The sequence below is a fragment of the Perognathus longimembris genome, chromosome 27, assembly GCF_023159225.1.
Source record: "Perognathus longimembris pacificus isolate PPM17 chromosome 27, ASM2315922v1, whole genome shotgun sequence".
In the NCBI taxonomy this organism is placed as follows: Eukaryota; Metazoa; Chordata; class Mammalia; order Rodentia; family Heteromyidae; genus Perognathus; species Perognathus longimembris.
The window spans coordinates 6,001,819-6,025,987 of record NC_063187.1 but is presented as its reverse complement, the minus strand read 5'-3'; the positions used below and the strand labels follow the sequence as shown (position 1 = coordinate 6,025,987).

The following is a 24,169-nucleotide window of genomic DNA, read 5'->3' as shown; positions in this document are numbered from 1 at the left end:
TTCCCTTGGGTCTTGTTCATTCATTTATTGTCTTTAGGAGTGTAAATGGGGGCAGAGACATGGACGGACCAAGGGTAAAGAAGTGAAGTAGTAGAACTCACTGGAAACTATGTTGAAAAGGAAGGATAAAAATTGGAGGTGGGGAAGGGAGGGAAAAAGTGGGAAAGAGAGATGCATGGGGTGACATTGTCCAAAAAGAAATGTACTCTTTCTATGATTTTTGTAACTGCAAAAACAATAAAACAATGCCAGAAAAAATAAATAACATCTTCCTAGTAAAAACAAACTTGTTAAACATTTACTGTCAACGATCTGCCTTCTGTGTGTACCCACAGTAACGACACATTTGAAGAGTTAAAGTAAACCCCATTTTCAGGCTGCCCCCGTTTTGTTGTCTGTTTAAACTTTGAGTAACCCAGGCCACCAATTATCCTGGCTAGCAGGACAAGCTTATTAGGGCCCAGTCCGTCAGGAATCTCCCTGCTTAACTCTAACTGCCCGGGAATGCCTCGAGCCCTGAGCCAATCAGATTTGTACCCATATCCTAATCTTGCTTGAACACCTGATTGCTGTAACTTGGTTTTTTGCCTTTAAAAGCTCTGTGAAATCTCAGCTCAGGGCCTTCCTCCTAACCTAAGCTGTGTCAGTGGGTAGGACAAGGCCCGATCTGCAGCTAGCCTGAATAAAGCCTTGCATTTGCATTTCGGAAGGTTTGGCTCACGGTGGTCTTCTTGGTGGTCTTCTCGTGACTTGGGCATAACACATTGAGTCCCATTTCTCTTTCTCTGTCTCTGACATCTCCATCTCTATCTGTCCCTCTTTCTTCCTCCTCTCTCTCCCCTTCATTACTGTCTCCCATCTCTTTTTTTCTCTATTCTCTTCTTTTCTCCTTCCCCCCCTCACTTTATTCACAGTAAACCTACTATCCACAACCATTATCCTGTGAACATTTATCCTGTGAAACAAATGGCCTCCTCATCCCCCTCTGTGATTTCTTGAGGCTGTCTTGGTAATACCATGATGCTCCCCTTCTGTGTTCCCTAATGTAAGGTCCATCCCTGGAAGGCTCCATGTAGATTCCATGTAGATGACCCCACCTCATTAAGTCTTCACCCAGGGTTAGCAGCAGACTTGGAGGCAGTTACCTCCCCTTTCCCCAAGGTCACATCCTAATCCCCCTGGCCACACCCCCTGCCCCTGCCCTAGATAAGGCAGGGCTGGGTGGGAGCCACTTTTCTCCCTTCTTTCCCCTCTCTTCCCTCTCTCCTTTTTCTCCCTTCTCTCCCCTCTCTCCCCTCTCTCTCTTATCTCCCTTCTTTCCCTTCTCTCCATCCATGGATCATCTCAGTCACAGGGCAGCAGTTCAGTAATAATCTTTTCTCTCCTGCCTGAATACCGCATGAGGTTCTCCTTTACTGGATACCTACTTTAAAAAACCTAACACCTAACACCCTGCTGGGATTCATGTATCACAAGAAGAGAATTTGCCAGTGTGTATTATGTGTACACCTAGACCTTCACCTACAACTTAGCTCAAAAGAAACTAAGAAGAGGGGATAAAGATCAAGTACATATTAAATAGATGGAATGAAAAACACACTAGAAAAATTGCAAGCAATATGCTCTATTCATTGGAGTAAAATTTCCATAATATAAACAAATACAGGACTGTACAATTACTGTAGATTTAGTTCAGAAATAATATATACTAATCAAATATATGAGTTTAGTCTTAACAGTGCTTATTTCTACTTTCATGTTTTTTATCCTTGAAGCCATTCAAACAATTTCTATCTGGCATTATCAAGATGATGTAGCACTTGGGGAAAAAGATGCAGCCACGGAGCCCTGCACTGGAGGCCAAAATGGAGAAGACCTCCACAGCCACCGTGACCTTGCCCTTGGCACTGTGGTACACAGGCAGGAAGGTAAGCCACACACTGCAGAACACCAGCATCCTGAAGGTCAGGAACTTGACTTCATTGAAGGTGTCAGGCAGGTTCCTGACCAGGAAAGCCACAGTGAAGCTGGCCAGGGAGCTCAGGTATCCCGAGACACAGTAGAAGGCAGTGAGGGAGCCCTTGTTACACAGGATGATGAAGTGGCCATGTTCAGAGTGTGTGTCTGTGTCAATGAAGGAGGAAAGGTTCCCAGCCAGAGTCCACAGAGAGTCACCTGGATCAGGGTGCAGATGGGAATGATGAAGTTAGGAGCCCCTGAAACCAGCAGCCACCTCATCCTTCTCCCTGGAGAAGTGACCTTGAAGGCCAGAATCACAGTTACAGTTTTGGCCAAGACAGCACAAACAGAAATAGTGAATGAAACTCCAAATGTGGTTTGCTGTAGAATGCAGGTGACTGTGTTGGGATGGCCAATAAAGATCAATGAACAGAGGAAACAGAAGATGAAGGAGGTGAGCAGGAGGTAGCTGAGAGCCTGGTTATTCGCTTTGACAATGAGGGTGTTGTGATGTTTCACAAAGACCCCAAGAGCAGCTGCTGTGAGTATGGATAAACCAAGAGCCATGCAGGCCAAGGCCATCCCCAAGGGTTCCTCATAAGCCAGGAGACTTGCAGCTCTTAGGAGGCACTGGTTTCTCTGTGTGTTGGCATTCTGGTGATCTGGACACTTCACACACTGCTCCATGTCTGGTGAAGATGTCAAATAACCATTATTTATTTTTATTTTCAGTATTTCATAGCAAATTTGAAAGTGCCTATATAGAGATACTTCTGATATGTCAATACTTCCTCTCATAAACTAAATCTTACCATAGAATATCATACATATTCAGTATTATGTTTACGTCTTCATTATGATCCCAAACTCATTCTCACATTCTATTTTTGTCAGGCTGATCTTTTTTTTTTTTTTTTTTTTTTTTTTTTTTTTTTTTTTTTTACTTACAGTTGCTATCACACACTATGTCTTGCCATTGCTAATATCCTAGAAAAAATTTCCTGTATCTCTTAATGCTGCCTTCGTGCACATTTTAAACCCCACATTAAAACGTGTGGATAAGGGGCTGGGAATATGGCCTAGTGGCAAGAGTGTTTTCCTCCTATACATGAAGCCCTAGGTTCGATTCCTCAGCACTACACATATGGAAAACGGCCAGAAGTGGCTCTGTGGCTCAAGTGGCAGCGTGCTAGCCTTGAGCAAAAAGAAGCCAGGGACAGTGCTCAGGCCCTGATTCCAAGCCCCAGGACTGGCCAAAAACAAAACAAAACAAAACAAAAAAACATGTGGATAATACAACTTGCATTGTCCCATAAGTCTCAGGGGAGAATAAATAGGAGCCCTGTGGCCGTTCCTTGCACTTGTACTTGTTACTCCTGCTCATGTGGGGCAACAGAGACTCAAATCGTTTTGTTTTTTTAATTTAATTTATTTATTAATTCAACACAATTTTTTCGGACAGGGTGTTGTGCAAAAAGGGTACAGTTACATAGTAGGGGAGTGTGTACATTTCTTGTGATATCTTACACCCTGTTTTTCTTTCCCTTCTCTAGGTGAGGTAGACATATATACAGTATACAATGTATCAAGAACATATACAGTAGCCACGTGGCCGCACCCAAGAAAATTCGCCTAGGGCTTTAAATGCAATGTCAATATTAGACAATATGTCGACAGTATTCTTTTATGAACATAAATACATAGATTTTGAGCTATTCTATTCCACTGAGAGGTCAATGTTTGACCTTTATGTGTTGAGTAATTGTTTGGTTTTAGTTACATACTGTTGGGTTGCTGCCCCAATCCTGTGGGAAATACTATTTGACAAGTAGTTTTTGGTTTCACAGACTTGGTCTCTACTGTCTCTCTGTCTCCCTTTCTTAACAGTAATATATCAGGGAAATCATGTCCCTTTGTTTTCTGCGTTCTAGGCTTGTCTCGCTCAACATTATTTGTCCGAGTTCTGACCATTTCTCTGCGAATAACAATATTTCACCATTCCTAGTCTCTGTGTAGTATTCCATTGTGTATAGGCACCATATTTTTTTTGATCCATTCGTCTGTGGAGGGGCATCTGGTTTGTTTCCATATTTTGGCTATTGTGAATTGTGCTGCGATAAACATGGAAGTACAAATATCTTTTTGATATCTTGGGGTTTGCTCTTTAGAATAAATGCCTAGGAGTGGTATGGCTGGGTCATAGGATAGGTCTATATTGAGCTTTTTGAGAAACCTCCATTTTGTTCTCCAAAGTGGCTGTACTAATTTGCACTCCCACCAACAACAGCATTTGCTGTTGCCTGAGTTCAGAGTATAGGCCATCCTAACTGGGGTGAGGTGGTACCTCAGGGTTGTTTTTATTTGCATTTCCTTTACTACCAGGGATGTTGAACATTTCCTCATATGTTTCTTTGCCATTTTTATTTCTTCTCTTGTGAAGTCTCTCTTTAGCTCCTTTGCCCATTTCCTAATTGGTTTATTGGGCTTGGAGGGGCTTAGTTTTTTGAGTTCTCTGTAGATGACAGATATTAGGCCTTTGTCTGTTGCTGTGCTGGTAAATATCCTTTCCCATATCGTTGGCTGTCTTTCTGTTTTGGTGGCTATGTCCTTAGCTGTGCAGAAACTTTTTAATTTGTAGTAGTCCCATTAATCAAGTCTTTCCCCTATTTGTTGTGCCCCTGGGACTCTATTCAGAAAGTTCCTTCCTTTGCCTATAAGTTCTAGCGTCTTTCCTATTCTGTCTTTCAGTAGTTTCAAGGATTCAGGTCCTTGATTCATTTTGAGTTGATCTTGGTGCATGGTGATAGGCTTGGGTCTACTTTGAGTTTTCTGCATATGGCTGCCCAGTTCTCCCAGCACCAGTAGTTGAAGAGGCTATGTTTATTCCATTGTATGTCTTTAGCTCCTTTTTCGAGTATCAGTTGGCTGTAAGAGTGCAGTTTTATTTCTGGATCTTCAATTCTAATCCATTGGTCTTCCGATCTGTTTTTATACCAATACCAGACTGTTTTTGTTATGATGGCCCTATAGTAGAGCTTGAAGTCTGGTATTGTGATTCCTCCTGCACTATTTTTTTTGCCTAGAATTGCTTTGGCTATTCCTCGTTTTTTGCTGTTCCATATGAATTTATGGATTGTGTTCTCTAATTCAGTGAAGAATGTGGCAGGGGTTTTGATAGGTATTGGATTGAATTTGTATAACAATTTGGTCAATATGGCCATTTTCACTATATTGATTCTGCCTACCCATGAGCATGGGAGGTCTTTCCATCTCCTTGTGTCTTCTTTGATTTCCCTTATTAGATTTTTGTAGTTTTCATTGAATAGGTCCGTCACGTCCTTGGTTAAGTCGATCCCTAGGTACTTTATTCTTTTTTTGGCTACTGTAAATGGAATTGTTTCCATAATTTCCTTTTCTGTTTGTCTATTGCTGGTGTACAGAAAAGCTGGTGACTTTTGTGGATTGATTTTGTAGCCTGTTACTTTGCCAAATTGGTTTATTAGGTGTAGGAGTGTGGGTACTGAGTTTTTTGGGTCCTTCACATATAAATTCCTGTCGTCTGCGAATAGGGATAACTTGATTTTTTCCTTGCCGATGTGGATCCCTTTGATGTCCTCCTCTTGCCTTATTGCTATGGCTAGGGATTCCAGCACTATGTTGAACAGAAGTGGGGAGAGTGGGCATCCTTGTCTTGTTCCTGAGTTTAGGGGGAATGATTTAAGTTTCTCTCCATTTAATATGATATTAGTAGTTGGTCTGTTGTATATGGCTTTTATTGTTTTGAGGAATGTTCCATCTATTCCTGTTCTCTCCAAAGCTTTAAATAGGTTTGGATGTTGTATTTTGTCAAAGGCTTTTTGGGCATCGACTGAGATAACAATGTAGTTCTTAATTTTAGGTCTGTTTATGTGGTGAATTACGTTGACTGATTTACGGATGTTGAACCATCCTTGTGACTGAGGGATGAAGCCTACTTGGTCATGATGTATGATTTCCTTGATCAGTTTCTGGATCTTGTTAGCTAATATTTTATTGAGGAGCTTTGCGTCTGTGTTCATTAGTGATATTGGTCTCTAGTTCTCTTTATTTGTTGGATCTTTGCCTGGTTTGGGAATGAGTATGATATTAGCTTCGTAGAATGAGTTTGGGATTTCTCCCTCTGTTTCTATTTCGCGGAAGAGTTTGAGGAGTATTGGTATTAGATCCTCACTAAAGGTTTTGTAGACTTCGTTGGTGAATCCATCTGGGCCTGGGCTTTTCTTAGTAGGGAGGTTCTTGGTTACCTCCTGTATCTCACTGTAAGTTATTGGTTTATTTAGTTGATTTATTTCTTCTTGGTTCCGTTTGGGCAGTTTGTACTTCTCTAAGAATTGATCCATTTCTGTAAAATTATTGTTTTTTGCTTAGTAGAGGTTTTGGAAATAGCTCCTTATGAGTGTTTGAATATCGTGTGTACTTGTTGTAATTTTTCCAGTGGAGTCCCTGATTTTACGTATATGAGTCTCTTCTCTTCTTTTTTTTGTAAGTCTTGCAAGGGGTCTGTCAATTTTGTTTATTTTCTCAAAGAACCAGCTTTTAGTCTTATTTATTTGTTGAATGGTCTTTCTATTTTCAGTCAGATTTATCTCTTCTTTAATCTTTGTGATCTCTCCCCTCCTAGTCGTTTTAGATTCTGTCATTTCTTGTTTCTCCAGTTGTTTTAGTTTAATCGTGAGGTTATTCACCTGCTCTGTTTCCATTCTTTTAACGTGAGTTCTGAGGGCAATGATCTTGCCCCTCAGTACTGCCTTAGCTGTGTCCCATAGGTTTCTTTGTGATGTGTTTTCTTTGTCATTGTGGCTTATGAATTCGTTGATTTCATCTTTAATTTGGTCTGTGGCCCGAGTGTTGGATAGCAGCGTGGGGTTTAGCCTCCAAGAGTGTGTATAGGCTCTGTGGTATCCTTTGTTGTTGAGGGTTACCTTTAATCCACTGTGATCAGATATAATACATGGGATGACGTCAATACTTTTGTATTTGCTGAGGTTCTTTGTGTGGGCTATGACGTGGTCTATTTTGGAATATGATCCATGGGCTGCTGAAAAGAAGGTGTATTGGGTCTCTGTATGGTGAAAGGTTCTATATAGGTCTGTAAGATCCATTTGTGAAATGGTGTTATTTAGGTCCTCAGCTCCCTTACTAATCCTCTGGGTGTTGGATCTGTCTCTTGGAGAGAGAGGAGTATTAAAGTCACCCACTATGATTGTGTTTGCATCTATCTTGCTCTGTAATTCTGTGAGAATTTGCTTGACATATGTAGGGCCTCTTTTGTTTGGTGTGTATACATTTATCACCATGATTTCTTGATTCTGGATTTTTCTTTGTATTATTATGTAGTGTCCTTCTTTGTCTTTTTGAGTTGACTTTAATGAGAAGACCAGCTTGTCTGAGATCAGAATGGCTACACCTGCCGTTTTGGTGGGTGCATTTGTTTGGTAGATCTTTCTCCATCCTTTCATTCGAAGCCTGTTTTTGTCCCTTGCTGTAAGGTGGGTCTCTTGTAGACAGCAGATGTCAACTTTTTGTTTGCGAATCCATTCTGCCAGTCTGCTCCTCTTTATCGGGGAGTTTAAACCATTTATATTTAAGGAGATCAAGGATAAGGGTTTTTTTTCTCCTTCCATTTTCTTGTTGGGCTGTTTTTTCCTCTTTTATTTTTTCTTGTCTTTAGTGAGCTGGTCTTTCTGCTGGACTTTGGCTATTGAAGTTTCTTTCTGATTCTGTCTGTGTGTATTTTATGATCTCTGTTGGGTGGGGTTCCCCTCTTAATATTCGCTGTAGGGCTGGTTTTTTATTCACATACTCCTTTAGCTCCTCTTTGGTGTTGAAAGATCTGGTTTTCCCTTCGAATATGAACTGCAATTTCGCTGGATATTTGATCTGAGGTTGTAAATTGTTATTCTGAAGTACTTGGATGGTGTTCTTCCACTCACTTCGAGCTTGCTAAGTTTGTGTGGATAAGTCGGATGTTATTCGAATCCTCTTCCCATTGAAAAAAGTTTCCTTCTTTGCTTTGGCTGAATTCAGAATTTGCTCTTTAATCTTGAGGTCTGTAGTCTTGAATATTATGTGCCTTGGGGTGGCTTTCCTTGGGTCTGGCCTGCCAGGTGTCCTATAGGCTTCGGTTACCTGGATGGGGTCCCCTGTGAGATTGGGGAAGTTTTCTGCAATAACTTTATTGAGAACATGATCAAGCCCTCTGTTCTGGTATTCATCTCCTTCTATTCCAATTATGCGCAGATTATATCTCTTGTCTTTGTCCATTAGTTCCTGGATTAGTCTTCCCTGAAGCTTCACCTTTTCTTGGAGTGTGGTCATTTTCTGGTTGTTGTCAGCTGCTTCATCGTCCAGGCGAGAGATTCTGGATTCTATATGGTCCACTCTTTGTGTTATGGTTTCAGTTGCGGAGTTTGTGGATGTCAGAGAGCTATTTATGGTTGTCATATCAGCTCTGATCGTGGAAATTTCTTCCTTTAAAGAGTTGTATTTTAAATCTATTTTTTCATGCATTTCAATTCTTAGGATGTGGAGATTTTCTTTAAAGGAGGCTTGCATTGTATCCATTTTTGCTTCCATTTCTATCTTGGCTTCCTGGGTGTCCTTCCAGATTTCCGCTCTAAACTCTTGGAATTGTTTTCTGATTTCATTTCTGACGCTTTCGATCATTCCTGTTAACATGGCCTCATTTGCTTTTTTTGTCTCCATCTCCTCTTCAGTCGTGCTGCTTTTTGGAGCTGGCGAGTTGGCTTGCCCTTTGATGAACTGAGTTATGTTTCTTTGTGATTTGCGCATCTGGAGATCTGTGTAGGCCATCCCTCCCTTCTGTGTAGGCGTGTCTATGGCAGCAGATGCTGTCGCTGTGGCCCCGCCCACCAGTGCCGGGTACGCCTACCAGAGTGGGCGCTGTCGCCGGCGGCCCCACCCTCCTGTGTCCAGGTGCCTCGGGTGGGGCTTGAACTGCTGGCCGTCCCCAGGCCCCTGTTGGGAAGGGGGGGCGGGGCTAGTTCTGCCAGTTCAGGAACCTGTGGGGCCTTGGGGCTGCTCCACCCTTCCCCTGCTAAACTGACTTCCCAGTGCCTGATGGGCGCTCCCTGCCTGATTTGGGGGTTCTTTGTTCCCTCGGGGTTGGGGAGGGGGAGGGAGGGAGATCTACTTCTTTGTCGGGCTTGGGTCTCTGATAGCTGGTCTACAGAAGTAGTTTTTAAGCATGCTCTCTTACCTGGAACTTAGTAAGGGCCAGTATTAGATCTTGACAAACTTGTAGGAATCACCTGTGCTTTTCTGTGGGCCTGCTGGAAACTGTTACAAAAAACCTACAAAGAAGCTGGAATGGCAATTAAACATTTTGGTAGCCATAATTCTCCTTTTCTCACTTTGCAATAATTATTTTATTTATTTATTTATTTTTATTTATTTATTTTTTTGGCCAGTCCTGGGCCTTGGACTCAGGGCCTGAGCACTGTCCCTGGCTTCTTCCCGCTCAAGGCTAGCACTCTGCCACTTGAGCCACAGCGCCACTTCTGGCCGTTTTCTGTATATGTGGTGCTGGGGAATCGAACCTAGGGCCTCGTGTATCCGAGGCAGGCACTCTTGCCACTAGGCTATATCCCCAGCCCTGCAATAATTATTTAGGACAATTTTACTTCCAAATTTCTTATCTAGAAATGTATTCTTGATTTCCAAAGCCTTTTTAACACTAACACAACACTTTAGCTTTTATCTGCATCAGAAAAACTGAAGCTCACAGGCGTTCTGAAACCAGGTGCTGCCCTTTGCCTATGGGCTGCTTGTTTCAAAAGAGCCTCTTTTTTTTTTTTTTTCCTTCAGTCCCAGTTACTGCATGGCATGAAGACCTTCGAATTTTTCCTTAATGTAAGAATTACAATTAGAAATACTTATCCATTCAGCTTTCTAATATATTAGTGAGAAACATTGGCCCATTTTGCCATTTCTTCCTACATACATAGAGTTAATGAGAGTTTACTTATATCCCCATTAGTTTAGTATATATATCCTTTTAAATCCAAATTTCTGACACTTAGCTCTGATTTTTTTTAATTTTAATTAAAGAACCCTGAGAAATCCTTTTGTAACTCTAGTTTCTCTTTAATACAATGCAATAATACCTTTAAAGCATTTGGTAATGCCCAAACATGATGACCATTTGAATTTAAAGTTACACTTAATTTTGCATCATACTGCAGTCTTGAACATGTTCACACTCACACATGCACACACACATACATTTTCAAAAGATCTTAAAGTGCACTGAATAAGCGTCAGCCGTACATTTTAAGACAAAAACCTTTAACAAATGATTTTAGCATTCTCCAGCCTCATTTTCCAGGGCTTGATAGTTTTAGTAAAACATTTTTAGTCTTACTAAAACATTTTAGCACACCAAACAATTTTCTGCTTAAGAAGGCTGGATGGGGGTCCCCCTAGAGTTCTTTTTTTGTGGACACTCTCACTGATTGCCTGATTGAGGGCTGTCACCTGTACATCTTTCCAGTGAGCTAAAGTCAAGTCCAGGGGAATGGAAGGAACATTCCCCATCATCCGTTTGTCAGTCAGGCACAGCGCAAGAAAAAAACACACAAAAATAATCACAGGCACAAAGACCAGACAACAATTACAGACAGACTTAGGGAGCCACGGCTTACAGGTTTGAGTGTGTCTCTCCTGCCCCTGTGAGGGGGCAGACCACACAGTCTCACTGTGTCTCTCCTGCCCCTGTCAGGGGGCAGACCACACAGTCTCACTGTATTTCTCCTGCCCCTGTGAGGGGGCAGACCACACAGACTTGAGGCTCTTGCTCTCCCGTTCCTGTGTAGGAGTGGACCAGACAACCCAGAATATAGAGGGGACTGGACGGGCACCCGTTAGAAGGGCCTCCCGGTCCAGTCCTTCAGGTTTAGGGTGGTAGTGGGAAGCCTGAGCCCCCTGTGGAGGGCTTGAGGCATCCCCCAAGTCCTCCAGAACTGCCGATATGAGTGCGTCCACTCCGGCTGGTCCTTTACTACCTACAGGTTCAGATTCAGGCGGCCGGCCAAAACAGAAAACAAAACTGCAAATCACACAGACACACAGAATGAACAGCGGTATTTTGTTACCTTTGGAGTCTGGGGTATCGGGGGTCATTGGGGCCATCCCAGGGAAACCCCAAATGTTGTGCCAAGTCGCAAGACCAACACCAAGAAGACCACAGAGATTCAGACATTCTGAAATGCTAAAGTAAGGCAAGGCTTTATTTAAGCGAGCTGCAATTTGGGCCTTATCCTACCCACTGACACAGCGGAGGTTAGGAGGGATCCCCGAGCTGTGATTACTCAGGGCTTATAAAGGCAAAGAACAAAGTTACAACAATCAGGTGTTCAAGCAAGCAAGATTAGGACACAGGTACAAATCGATTGGCTCAGGGTTCGAGGCATTCTAGGGGTGGTCAGAGTTAAGCATTCCCAGCGGTTAGAGTTCTTGACCAACTGGGCCCTAATGGGCTTGTCCTGGGTTTGCTCACAGGGCCAGCTTATCTCAGGTTCGAGTGGTAAAGTGGGGTTTGCATAGTAAAATGGGGTTCACGTGGTAAAATGGGGCCTGAGTTCAAAGTCTGGCACTTCAACTACATACCAACTTTACTTTTAAGTTCTAAATTTAAGACATACTGATAACATTTGCTACATCCTCAAACTTTCGAGGGATTGTCTTCCTTTTTGTTATCTGAAGGGAATCACTTATTTTCCCCAATTCTCTTTCTAACATCTTTTCTTATCCCCACTGATGCCCTATTCTACTCAGACCATTCTGTGACAGGTGACATCCTTACTTTTCAAATCCCCTCCTTATCCAGAGGAAACCATTTTGTTTACTCTGTTATAGCAGCAGGCCATCAGTTCCATGGAATTGTCTACTTGAAAATCTCTTACAATATCCAATTTTCTTAAAAGATATAGTTAACTCCAGACAACTCAAGAAAGTCCCCCCCAAATTTTAGTTTCAGGAAATCCAAAGCACTTTCAAGCAGGAATCAGCTTCATGTGGTAGAGTCCCATCTGCTTTTACCATGGTAGGGGTGCTCAGGCTGAAGATAGAGATTCTTCCAAATGACTGTCAGATTGTCCTTCATCCTTGCTCTAATGGAATGGGCAGGGGCCATGGTGATGTCAGGCAGCAGTGAATCCCCATGGCTCCAGTAGAATATCACACCTTCTGCTGGGTTGCCTGAAACTTTCTGCATAGACTGGGAAGGTAAGCCAAACCTACTGATAATCCTGACTTTAGTGAAATCTCCTAGTAATTTCCTGGTTGCTTTTTAAGCACACTATGTTTTGTAGGATGGCATATCACTGGACAGCTTTCAAGACAGCTTTAGGCAATGGCCCTTGGCCATAATTTTCCAGGGCAATAACTTTCAGTAATCAGATATTTGCAATAAGGCTAGGAATTTGTCTTAAAAAAAAGACTCTGGTTGCTTGATCTTGATGGGAGGATGATGGGCAAAAATCATTCATTTTCTTCTGGCTGACTCAGGGGCATTAACCTTACCTAGCCAGGAACCTATAGAACCTTGGTTTACTTGGCCAAGGGGTTGTCAGGACTAGTTACTAGGAACTTTACTCCAAACTTGAGTAAATAGCTAACCTTTTAACAACTGCACAGAACTCTTCTTGGGATATAACATGGTAGTCTTGTAGCACTCTGGCTTGTAAAAGCATTTTCCTCTTTGGCTGGGGAAACTGAGGATGTAACAATGCCGAAACTACCTTTGCAGCCCTTAGATCACAATAAGGACAGGATCTCAGATCCACAAACTTTCTTTCCTGAGTAGATGTATCTGCGTACTATTCTCAGTGCCAGTCAGGGATTTGAGTAGATGCAAGGGGTTGGGATTTTAAACTATCCCTCATTTAACAAATTTAGTTTGAATACCCACTATCACAGATGACTGGCAAGTTCCTGTCCAGTTACAAAATAGATAGACATGGGCAATAAAAGGCATGCTTATGAACTATTCTTCTAGGAACTCCTGGCTCTGATTAAGTTTTGAAAGGCCAAACACGAGTGACTAGGATGTGACACCATCTCTGCCCTCCAAGCAGTGGATTACTGCCTCTGGATGTTCCATCACTTTTGTCCCAGGAGTGACTTTTCCATGCTGGTATAAATGCACCTTTGACATTTTTCTTGGTCCATTGCTGGACTTGGTCTCAGGGCCTGAGTGCTGTACCTTAGCTGTCCAGCTCAAGGCTAGCATTCTCAAACTTTGAGCTCCACACAAATACGTTCTCAGCACTCTGCTGGCTGATTAGAGACAAGACTCTCACAGGGACCTTACTCTGCTCAGGCTAGGTTCAAAGCGCAGATCTCAGATCAATGAGTCTTCCAAAGGGTTACTTTACTCCAACAAAGCAACCAGGTGTTCCACACAGAAGTAGTTTTTAACAAGATCTTACCTGGAACTCATTAAGGGCCAGCATTACATCTGAAAAACTTGTAGGAATCATCTGTCCTTTTCCGTGGGACTGCTACAAAGAACTCTACAAACTGGAATAGCAATTAAACAATCATTTTGGCAGCCTTAATTGTCCTATTTAAAACACATATTTAGGGGAATTTTATTTTCAAATTCCATATGTAGAAATCCATTTTTGGTCTCTAAAGTCTTTCAACAATCTCAACTTTCACACTGACTCTTTAGATTTCTCATTGGCATTTACAGATCTATGAAGAATAAGTGATATCCATTGCCCCAGGCTACTGTTTCCACTTTCCAATTTTTTAACCTAGAAGTGCATTCTTGACTTCTGAAGCCTTTTCCTAACCTCTGCTTTAACACCTTCACCTCAGCCTTTATTTGCATCTGGAAAAACTCTGTAGCCCAGGGGCATATTGCCTCTTGGCTGCCTGTTTTAAAAGAGCCATTTTTTTCTTCATTCCCAGTCACTGGATGAAGACACTTAAATTCAAATGACAATTTTTCCTTAATGCAAGTATTACAATTACAAAATTAGAAATACTGATCCATCAGCTTTCCAATTAATTAGTGAAAAACGTTGGCCCATTTTTCCATTTCTTTCTACATACAGAGAGTTAATGAGAGTTTACTTCTATCCCGAATAATTTAATATATATACCCTTAAATACTTTCCTGATTATATGTATCTTAATATAGTTAAGAGTCTTAGTATTACATCACAGTATACACATAAAATTCGGTACCTGAATCATTAAACTGATACTCAAAAAAACTGTGGCAAAGTATATTCAACAGGGTACACAAGAATTACCAATACAAGAATACAGATTTAGCAACTTTCTTTTTTTCAATACATCCAAACTGCAAAACCCAAATAAATCTTTTAATCCTCCTTTAAGGTTTTCCAATATTAATAATCCATCCTAAGGGTCAGTTTTAGAAAATCCAGTCAAATCATTCATTTGTACTACCAGGTTTCCAATGTTCACCTGAAAATAAAAGAGACAAAAGAAAGGCCTCCATTGCCTCGTCCTACAGAATGGCCTATCGCCATCATACTCCTCAGAGCTTGATGAACTGTCTTAGTGCCAGCTTGCCCTCTTCCACCATAAATGGATTCCCCCTTATGGCTGTCCCACCATGTGGAATCCCTCCAGGGCTTGTGCTACCACGAGGACTGGCTAAGATGCACCTTTGGCAGATCAACCCTCACTCCTGAGGATAGGCACACATGCCCATCCTAGGTTTTTCCTGTCCTTTCCTATTTGTCTCTGACTGAGAAACCCAAGCAGTTTTTTTTAAACAGTCATAAACCTTTACATCCAAATTTCTGACAATTGGATCCAATTTTTAAACAAGGGAAACAAATTTCAAGATACCAATGAGTTTTTTTTTTGTTTGTATTTTGCTAAACCAGATAACATGATTAAGGTGCAAACAATCATATTCAGTAAGATACTCAATTGTTCAACTGTAAATTAAGGAATCCTTAGAAATCTTTTAGTTCCTCTTTAAAACAATGTAATAATCCTTAAAACACTTTGTAACACCCAAACACCCATTTGAATTAAAACTTAAACTCACTCAATTTTACATCATTAATAGTCTTGAATATGTTCACACTCACACATGCACACACACACACACACACACACATTCAAAAGAACTTAAAGCATGCAAAATAAACATCAGACACCCATTATCTAGTGGCAAGAGGTATTTTTGCTAATATTACTCCTGCAACACCCAAATTTTAAGACAAAACTTTTCACAAATGATTTTTAGCATTCTCCAGCCTCATTTTCCAGGGATGGATAATTTTAGCCAAACAATGTAGCACACCAAATACTTTTCTGCTGAAGAAGGCTGAGTGGGGGTTACCTGGAGTTAAAGGCAGCCCACCCAGTACTTGACTGTAGTGTCTAGCCAGATTGTAGCTAGGAGCATTTTACAATTTTTTAAAGATAAGGCAGCTGTTTCAACCAGTTCTGCTCAAATTCCCTGCACTTGTGCCAGGATGTCGGTGCAGAAATCCAAGTCATTTTGCCCTGCTTTTTTTTTTTTTTTCCAAATTTTTATTATCAAACTGATGTACAGAGAGGTTACAGTTTCATACGTTAGGCATTGGATACATTGCTTGTACTGTTTGTTACCTTGTCCCTCATACCCCCCTCCCCCCTCCCCCTTCCCTTTTCCCCCCTGAGGTGTTCAGTTCACTTACACCAAACAGTTTTGTAAGTATTGCTTTTGTAGTTGTTTGTCTTTTTTTACCCTGTGTCTCTCAATCTTGGTATTCCCTTTCAATTTCCTAGTTCCAATACCAGTATACACGTTTCCAATATACTCAGAGATGATTACAGAGATAGTGTAGGTACAACCACAGGAAGGTGATACAAGAACATCATCAATAATAGAAGCTACAGATACACATGGGACGTTGAAAGTAGTTACAACTGTGATATAACAATTGTTTCCATAACATGGAGTTCATTTCACTTAGCATCATCTTATGTGTTCGTAATGGTATAGCTATTGGGCCTTGTGATGCTCTGCTAAGACTTGCCTAAACCTATACTAATTATTCCCAATAAGGGAGACCATAGAGTCCATGTTTCTTTGGGTATGGTTCACTTCACTTAGTATAATTTTTTCCAAGTCCTTCCAATTCCTTACAAATGGGACAATGTCATCCTATCTGATAGAGGCATAAAATTCCATTGTGTATATGTACCACATTTTCCTGATCCATTCGTCTACTGAGGGGCATCTGGGTTGGTTCCAGATTCTAGCTATGACAAATTGTGCTGCGATGAACATTGTTGTGCTGGTGGCATTACTGTGATTTTGTTTGTGGTCTTTTGGATAGATACCCAAAAGCGGGGCTGCTGGGTCATAGGGGAGTTCTATATTTAGCCTTCTGAGGAATCTCCATACTGATTGCCAGAGTGGCTGAACCAGTTTACATTCCCACCAACAATGAAGTAGAGTTCCCTTTTGGCCACATCCCCTCCCACAATTGTTATTGTTAGTTTTCTTGATATATGACATTCTTACTGGGGTGAGATGAAATCTCAATGTTGTTTTGATTTGCATTTCTTTTATGGCCAGTGATGTAGAGCATTTTTTCATATGTCTCTTGGCCATTCTCATTTCCTCATCAGAGAAGTCTCTTTGCAAGTCTTTAGAACACTTGATGAGGGGGCTATTGGTTCTTTGCAGTTTTGTTTTGGAAGAAGGTAATTTTTTTAGTTCTGCATATTTTAGATATGAGGCCTTTGTCCATTGAATGGCCGGTAAAGATCTTCTCCCAGTCTGTGGGCTTTCTGTTTATCTTGCGAGCTATGTCATTTGCCGTGCAGAAGCTCTGCAGTTTGATGCAGTCCCATTTGTCCAACCTTTCTTTGATTTGTAGCCTTTCTTGGTCTTTGTTAAGGAAGTTCCGTCCTGTGCCAAGGAGCCCAAGTGTTTCTCCTACTCCTTCCTTTCGTGTTTTCAGGGTGTCTGTTTTGATTTCGAGGTCTTTAATCCATTTGAAATTGATTTTGGTGCAGGGTGATATATAAGGATCTAGTTTTCTTTTGTTGCATGTGTTGAGCCAGTTTTGCCAGCACCACTTGTTAAAGAGGTTATCTTTCTTCCAAGCTATTTTTTTAGCTCCTTTATCAAAGATTAAGTAGGCATAGTTCTGTGGGTTCATTTCTGGCTCTTCAATTCTGTTCCATTGGTCTTCAGGCCTGTTCCGGTGCCAATATCAAGCTGTTTTTATTACTACAGCTTTATAATACAGCTTGAAGTTGGGTATTGTAATTCCTCCAGCACTGTTCTTTCTGCTTAGGACTGTTTTGCTATTCTAGATATTTTATTTTTCCATATGAATTTCTGGATTGCTTCCTCTATTTCATTAAAAATGGTGTTGGGATATTAATGAGTATTGCATTGAATTTGTAGATAGCCTTTGGCAATATTGCCATTTTGATTGTATTAATCCTCCCAATCCAGGAGCATGGGAGGTTTTTCCATTTCCTTAGTTCTGACTTAATTTCGTTTTTCAAGCTTTTAAAGTTTTCATCAAAGAGGTCTTTCACTTCTTTGGTTAAGGTTATTCCTAGGTATTTTATGTTTTTGGGGGCTATTGCAATATGAGTTGCTTTCCTAATTTCAGCCTCAGTCTTCGGGTCGTTAGCATAGAGAAAGGCCGTTGATTTTTGAAGGTTTATTTTATATCCTACCACTGTGCCAAAGGTTTGTATCAGCTCTAGTAGCTTGGGGGTAGAGTCTATGGGATTCTTTAGGTATAGGATCATGTCATCTGCGTAGAGAGAAAGTTTAACCTCATCTTTTCCTATTTGGATTCCCCTTATATTTTCTTAATGCCTAATTGCTCTTGCTAGGAATTGTAGTATTATGTTGAAGAGCAGGGGAGAGAATGGACATCCCTGCCTTGTTCCTGATTTTAAAGGGAATGGCTTTAGTTTTTCACCATTTAGAGTTATGCTTGCTGTTCATTTGTCATAAACTGCCTTGATTATATTCAGGAATGTTCCCTGGAATTCCAGTTTTTCCAGGGCTTTTAGAATAAATGGGTGCTGGATTTTATCGAATGCTTTTTCCGCATCCAGAGACAAAAAAATGTGGTTCTTTACCTTGCTCCGGTTGATGTGGTGGATTACATTAATTGACTTGTTTATATTAAACCAACTTTGCATCCCTGGGATGAATCCAGTTTGATCATGGTGTATGATTTTTTTTAAGACCTGTTGAAGTGGATTGGCCAGAATTTTGTTGAGAATTTTATGTTCATTGGGGAGATCGGTCTATAGTCCTCTTTCCGTGATGAGTCCCTGCCTGGTTTTGGGATGACGGTTAAACTGGCTTCATAGAATGAGTCTGGTAGTGAACGTTCTCTTTCAATTTCATTGAAGAGTTTGAGAAATATTGGTGTGAGTTCTGTTTTGAAGGCCTTGTAGAATTCTGCAGTGAATCCGTCTGGACCTGGGCTTTTCTTGGATGGGAGATCATTTATTGCCGTTTCTATTTCAATACTGGATATGGGTCTGTTTAGAAGGTTTAAATCTTCATGGTTAAGTTTGGGGATATCAATTTTTTTCTAGGAAACTGTCCACTTCTTCCAAGTTCTCGAATTTGTTGGCATAAAGGTTTGCAAAATAGTCCCTTATAATTTTATGAATTTCGGTTATTTCTGTGGTGATGTTACCTGTTTCATCTCTGATCTTGTTTATTTGAGTGTGCTGCCTTCGTTTTTTGGGCAGGTTTGCCAGGGGTCTGTCTATCTTCTTGCTTTTTTCAAAGAACCAACTGTTTGTTTTGTTGATTCTTTCGGTGGTTTTTTTAAATCTCTAATTGATTTAATTCTGATTTGATTTTAATTATTTGCTTCCGTTCATTGACTTGTGGTTTGGCTTGCTGTTCTCTCTCAAGGAAATTAAGGTGCTTCCTTAAATTATTGAGCTGCTGTTTATCCAGTTTGTTGATGTATGCACTCAGAGATATAAATTTTCCTGTGAATACTGCCTTTGCTGCTTCCCAAACGAGCTGGTACTTTGTGTTCTCAACTTGGTTGAATTCCGTAAACATTTGAATTTCGGTTTTAATTTCTTCAGTGACCCACTGATGGTTCAGCAGTGTGTTGTTTAGTCTCCATGAATTGTACGATTTTCTGTGGTGGCTGTTTGAGTTGAGCTCTAATTTTATTCCATTGTGGTCTGAGAGAATGCAGGGAATGGTTTTGATACTTCTGAATCTGTACAGATTTTCTTTGTGCCCTAAGATGTGATCTATTTTGGAGAATGTTCTATGTGCTGCGGAGAAAAATGTGTATTCTGTTGTTCCTGGGTGAAATATTCTGTAGATGTCAGTTAAGTCTAGTTGGTCTATGCAATTATTTAGTTCTGGGGTTTCTTTGTTCAGTTTTTGGCATGTTGATCTGTCCAGAGGTGATAGTGAAGTGTTAAAGTCCCCAACTATCAATGTGTTTGGGTCTGTGAGTGTTTTTAGAGTCAGTAGTGTTTGTTGGATGAAGTTGGGTGCTCCTGCATTTGGTGTGTAGATATTTAGAATGGTTATATCTTCCTGTTGGAGAGATCCCTTTACTAGTATTTAGTAACCTTCTTTGTCTCTTCTTACCTTTTTTAATTTGAAGTCAATTTTGTCTGATACTAGGATTGCAACTCCAGCCTGCTTAGGGGGCCATTTGCTTGATAGATTTGTTTCCAGCCTTTCACTTTTAGAAGACTTTTACATTTGCTGGATAGATTTGTCTCTTGGAGGCAGCAGAAAGATGGATCTTGTTTTTTGATCCAACTTATGAGCCTATGTCATTTGGTTGGAGAATTAAGTCCATTAATTTTGAGAGTTAGGATTGTGAGATGATTGTTTGTTGCTTTCATTATCACTATCTTGTTTGAAGCTGTGTCTTCCCATTTCTTTCTTTCTTTCTTTCTTTCTTTTTTTTTTTTTTTTTTGGCCAGTCCTGGGCCTTGGACTCAGGGCCTGAGCACTGTCCTTGGCTTCTTCTTGCTCAAGGCTAGCACTCTGCCACTTGAGCCACAGCGCCCCTTCTGGCCGTTTTCTGTATATGTGGTGCTGGGGAATCGAACCCAGGGCCTCATGTATACAAGGCAAGCACTCTTGCCACTAGGCCATATCCCCAGCCCCTCTTCCCATTTCTTGATCTGATGTTTACTATTTAGGGTTCATTTCTCTGTCTGTATTGGGATCTTGATTATTTTCCCTGTATAGTACATCTTTGAAGATTTTTTGTAAAGCTGGTTTGGTGGACATATATTGATTCAGTTTTTCCTTACTGTGGAAGACTTTTATTTGACCTTCGGCTATGAAGGAGAGTTTGGCTGGGAATGGAATTCTTGATTGGTAGTTATTTTTATTTAGGGTTGGGTATCCTTCATTCCAGGCTCTCCTTGCTTTCATGGTCTCTGCTGAGAAGTCGGGGGTACTTCTGATTGCTTTTCCTTTATATGTGATTGTTTTCTTCTCCCTAACAGCTTTAAGGATTCTTTCCTTGTACTCTAAGGATCCTGTTTTGATCACAATATGTCAGTGGGATGTCCTATTCTGGTCTGGTCGGTTTGGGGTTATAAATGCTTCTTGTATCTGTATAGGCCTTTCCTTCTGGGTATTTGGGACGTTCTTAGCTAATATTCTGTTAAATTGGTTGCCTATCCCATTAACCTCTTTCTCCAAGTTTTCCTCAATACCTATTATCCTTAAATTGGGTTTCCTGATCGTGTCTTGAATCTCCTGTAGTGATCTGTTTTGTTGATTGGACTGGATTTGTATTGTTTTTTGATCTTTCTCCATAGAATCTAAGGAATCTTCAGCTCCTGAAATTCGATCCTCTGCTTCAGTTAGTCGGGACTGTAGGCTAGCTACTTGATTTCGAATCTTTTTGCCTTCTGACTGGTCTTTCCTGATGATTTCCATGTCATTTCTTAGGTCTTGTATGGACTTCTTTACTTCATTAACTTCATTACTTTGGTCTTGAGTGTTGTCTCTCAGGTCTTTAAACTGGGTAGCTATCTTTTCATTTGACTCTTGAAGTTCATTTATCTTTCTATTTGTGGATGTCATGAAATTCTCCATTAATTTTTGCTTTTCCTCCTCACGCTCTAGAATAATTGACTGAAGAGATTCAAACTTTGCATTTATCATGTTTATCAGTAGACTTTGTAGAGCCTTTTGGGGTTCTCTTCTATGTCTTTGATTGACTGCTCTCCTTCCTGCTTGTTTTGAGTGGGAGATAAGGCTTCATTGTTTGCCATCTTTCTTGTGTTCCTTCTGCCCATTTGAATTGGTAATGCCAGTCTACCAGCACGCTTTCTCTGCGATTTCAGATTGTCCGTGCTCAGCCGCCGCCTGGAGTATTTCTCCCTGGTCTCTGCTGTGTGCTTTAGCGGCGTGGAGTGCAGGTTGCTGTGCCGGGCGCTGTGCCGGCACCGGCATTGGCGCAGCTGTGGGACGCTGCCCAGAGCTCAAATCTGTGTTATCAGACGAGCAGCGTCAATTTTTCCTTCCTGGCCAGAATCCCTGTACAGTTAGAACTTACTCTGGCAATTTTTCTAGGAGTAAAATTTTCTATGGGGGTGAGAAAACTGCGATGTCGGAGGGAGCTCAGCAAGTGCACTGCAGCTCCTCCGCTGTCTTCCCAAAAGTCCTTTGCCCTGCTTTAGTTCCATTTCATTCTGCCCTGGCTGGACAGTCTCTGACAATCAGGAACTTATGTGGCACTTGTTCCTGATGTTGAGGAGGCAAGAAAGGGTTTAACCAATAAGGGGAAGTGTCAACTAAATCATCCCAAAGCAGAAGATATGTGAGTTGGTCTTGGTGGCCGTTTCTTCCTGGAGAGAAAACTACATTCTTTACTGCATGGATAGTGGTGAGATCAGTTTCCCTCCGACAGCCACCTGATCTCAAAGGCTGGCCATTCTGTACCACAGAATTTGATTAGTTTATGCTCCTTAATTTCATTTACACTTAAAGTCTGTCCTCTTTCATGTCTTTAAAGTTGTCAGGAGAGAGAGAGAGAGAGAGGTAGTCTGAGTCTGTCTCATGTCTCGATAAAACAGTCCACCAACAAAGCTAGTTACACACAGAAACACAAACACAAAAGGCAGCATGAGATAAACAGCGCCGATATGAGTTGCAAGTGCAGCTGCAGTGCTTACACCTGTAAACACTCTCGAGAGAAGAAACAAAAACCAATGGCCCTTCTGTAATTAAGACGAGATTCATAAAAGGATAGATGGAACTTCTCCAGAGGCAAGGTAAACATCAAAAGGTGAACGCAGGCCTCTCACTCTGAATCTGCAGAGGGTACCCACTGCGTTCCAATTACAAACAGGGGGGACTTTAACCCCAAGAAAAATACAGGGGGGTCGTTAACTCCAAAAAATACAGGGAGGGAAGTGGAACATCTTCCAGACACTTAGATGACAACCCACCTGTGTGTTCGCTTAGGCCATTGCCAACAGTTACAGATACATGGGGGACTTTAAGCCCCTCCACCCAAGATACAAGTCAAGACAGACACATAAACACACATATACAGGACTCACTGCTCGGTGTTGGACCCTCTGGTTCTGGGGTCCTGTGGTCTGGGGGATATCCTTGACAAGCATCAAATTTTTATGCCCAGATTTTGGGGGGTCCCCAAAGAACACTAAGGAGCTAAAAGTCCCTGTAATCACATGACAGTCTTTATTGCAAGATCAAGCCTGGGCTCAAAATAGTAACTGACGCAGTGGGTCTGATTCAACAACGGCCACAACCCTTCATTCAGCAGTGATATTATAGGGTTTTGGGGGAACATTCCATGCATCACATCATCACACAGCAAATCATGTCACAACGCGGGAAAGTTATAAAATAATTATTAAGAACGATTGGCCTAATCAATGGCAGGGAGAGGCCTGGTGAAGGTGATTGGCAGGCTTATGGGGTTCAAAATAATTGGTTTAGACAAATGATCTGGGTAGGGTCGCAAAGGTGTCACCGGAGTCAACCTAAGCTTGAGGGGTCTCCTGGAATTCCAGGTATTTCCTGTTACTTCTTGATCTGGGTTGGGTCGTAGGGGTATCACCCCTGTCATACTTAGCTTGAGGGGACCTATTAACCATTTTTCAGGAACACAAAACATACTGGCTGCACCTCAATACATATCCTTTGTGTCACAATGGCTAAAACATTCTAACTTTAACTGATCTCTGGTCAGATGAAGTCTCTCTGTCTACATTCATTATTTTAGACTGTATTTTAATCAGGCTCTGCATATTGACATGTTCTGTAGTTATTCCAGGAAGCATCTGGGCCTGGTCAGGCACAAGCTACAATTTAGAGGTGCACCCACTACTCAGCTTATTCAATTCCAAAAGTTATTCATGAGAATTCCATATACAGAGGCCTGCAAATATGCTCTTGCCTAATGAAGCAATGATGCTGCTGAAACTAGCAATTACATGTCACAATTTCAAGGTCAATGCCAAAACTGTGTTGCACATTTATATTGTGAGCTTTCTCATTCAAACAATTTTTGTTCATTCTATACAGACATAAATGAAGTTATTTTCATGACTATGTGACAAAGAACAGGCAGAAGTAGTGAAATGAAGTGTGAACATGGGACTCTAAGTTGCTGGAGGAATAGGATGCTGTTTCTTTCCTTTTTTGTTTTTTTTTTGTGTTTTTTTTTTCATCACCTGCTATTCCATGGTCACTGTCGGTGACGACCCTGATATCTTCTTTGGGTGTCCCCCAAAAGAGGAGTTGTTGAATAACCTGAGCTGCAGGTGCAGCTCTATATTGTAGCTTGGGCCTGACCAGGGACTGAAGCTTCCAGGTATAACTGGAGAACATGTCAGTGTGAAGAGCCTGAAGAACATGCAGTGAAAAATAAAGAAGTTACCCAGAGAGACTTCATTTGACCAGAGGTCAATTAAAGTTAGAAAGCTCTAGACATTGTGGTAAAAATGCAATGTATTGAGGTGTGGCCAGTGTGTTTTGTGTTCCTGAAACATGGTAACTGTCCCTTCTCAAGCTAAGGATGATTTGGGCGACACCCTTGCGGCCCAAGGCAGATCATTTGTCTAAACCAATTATATTGAACCCCATAACCCTGCCACTCACCTTCACCAGGCCCATTCCCGCCATTGATTAGGCCAATCA

At 41.2% G+C, this 24,169-nt stretch overlaps 1 protein-coding gene across 1 annotated transcript in view; it reads right to left on the bottom strand.

Moving 5' to 3' along the window:
• Positions 1-24,154, bottom strand: part of LOC125342791 (vomeronasal type-2 receptor 116-like) — a 48,626-nt gene extending 24,472 nt beyond the window's left edge. Inside the window, exons 1-4 of the mRNA XM_048335099.1 lie at positions 24,131-24,154; positions 23,704-23,875; positions 22,564-22,685; positions 13,818-13,951 (exon numbers count right to left, since the gene is read on the bottom strand). Of these exons, the coding sequence (XP_048191056.1) occupies positions 13,818-13,951; positions 22,564-22,685; positions 23,704-23,875; positions 24,131-24,154 (452 nt within the window). The remainder of the gene's footprint in view (positions 1-13,817; positions 13,952-22,563; positions 22,686-23,703; positions 23,876-24,130) is intronic.
• Between the last annotated feature and the right edge of the window lie 15 nt (positions 24,155-24,169).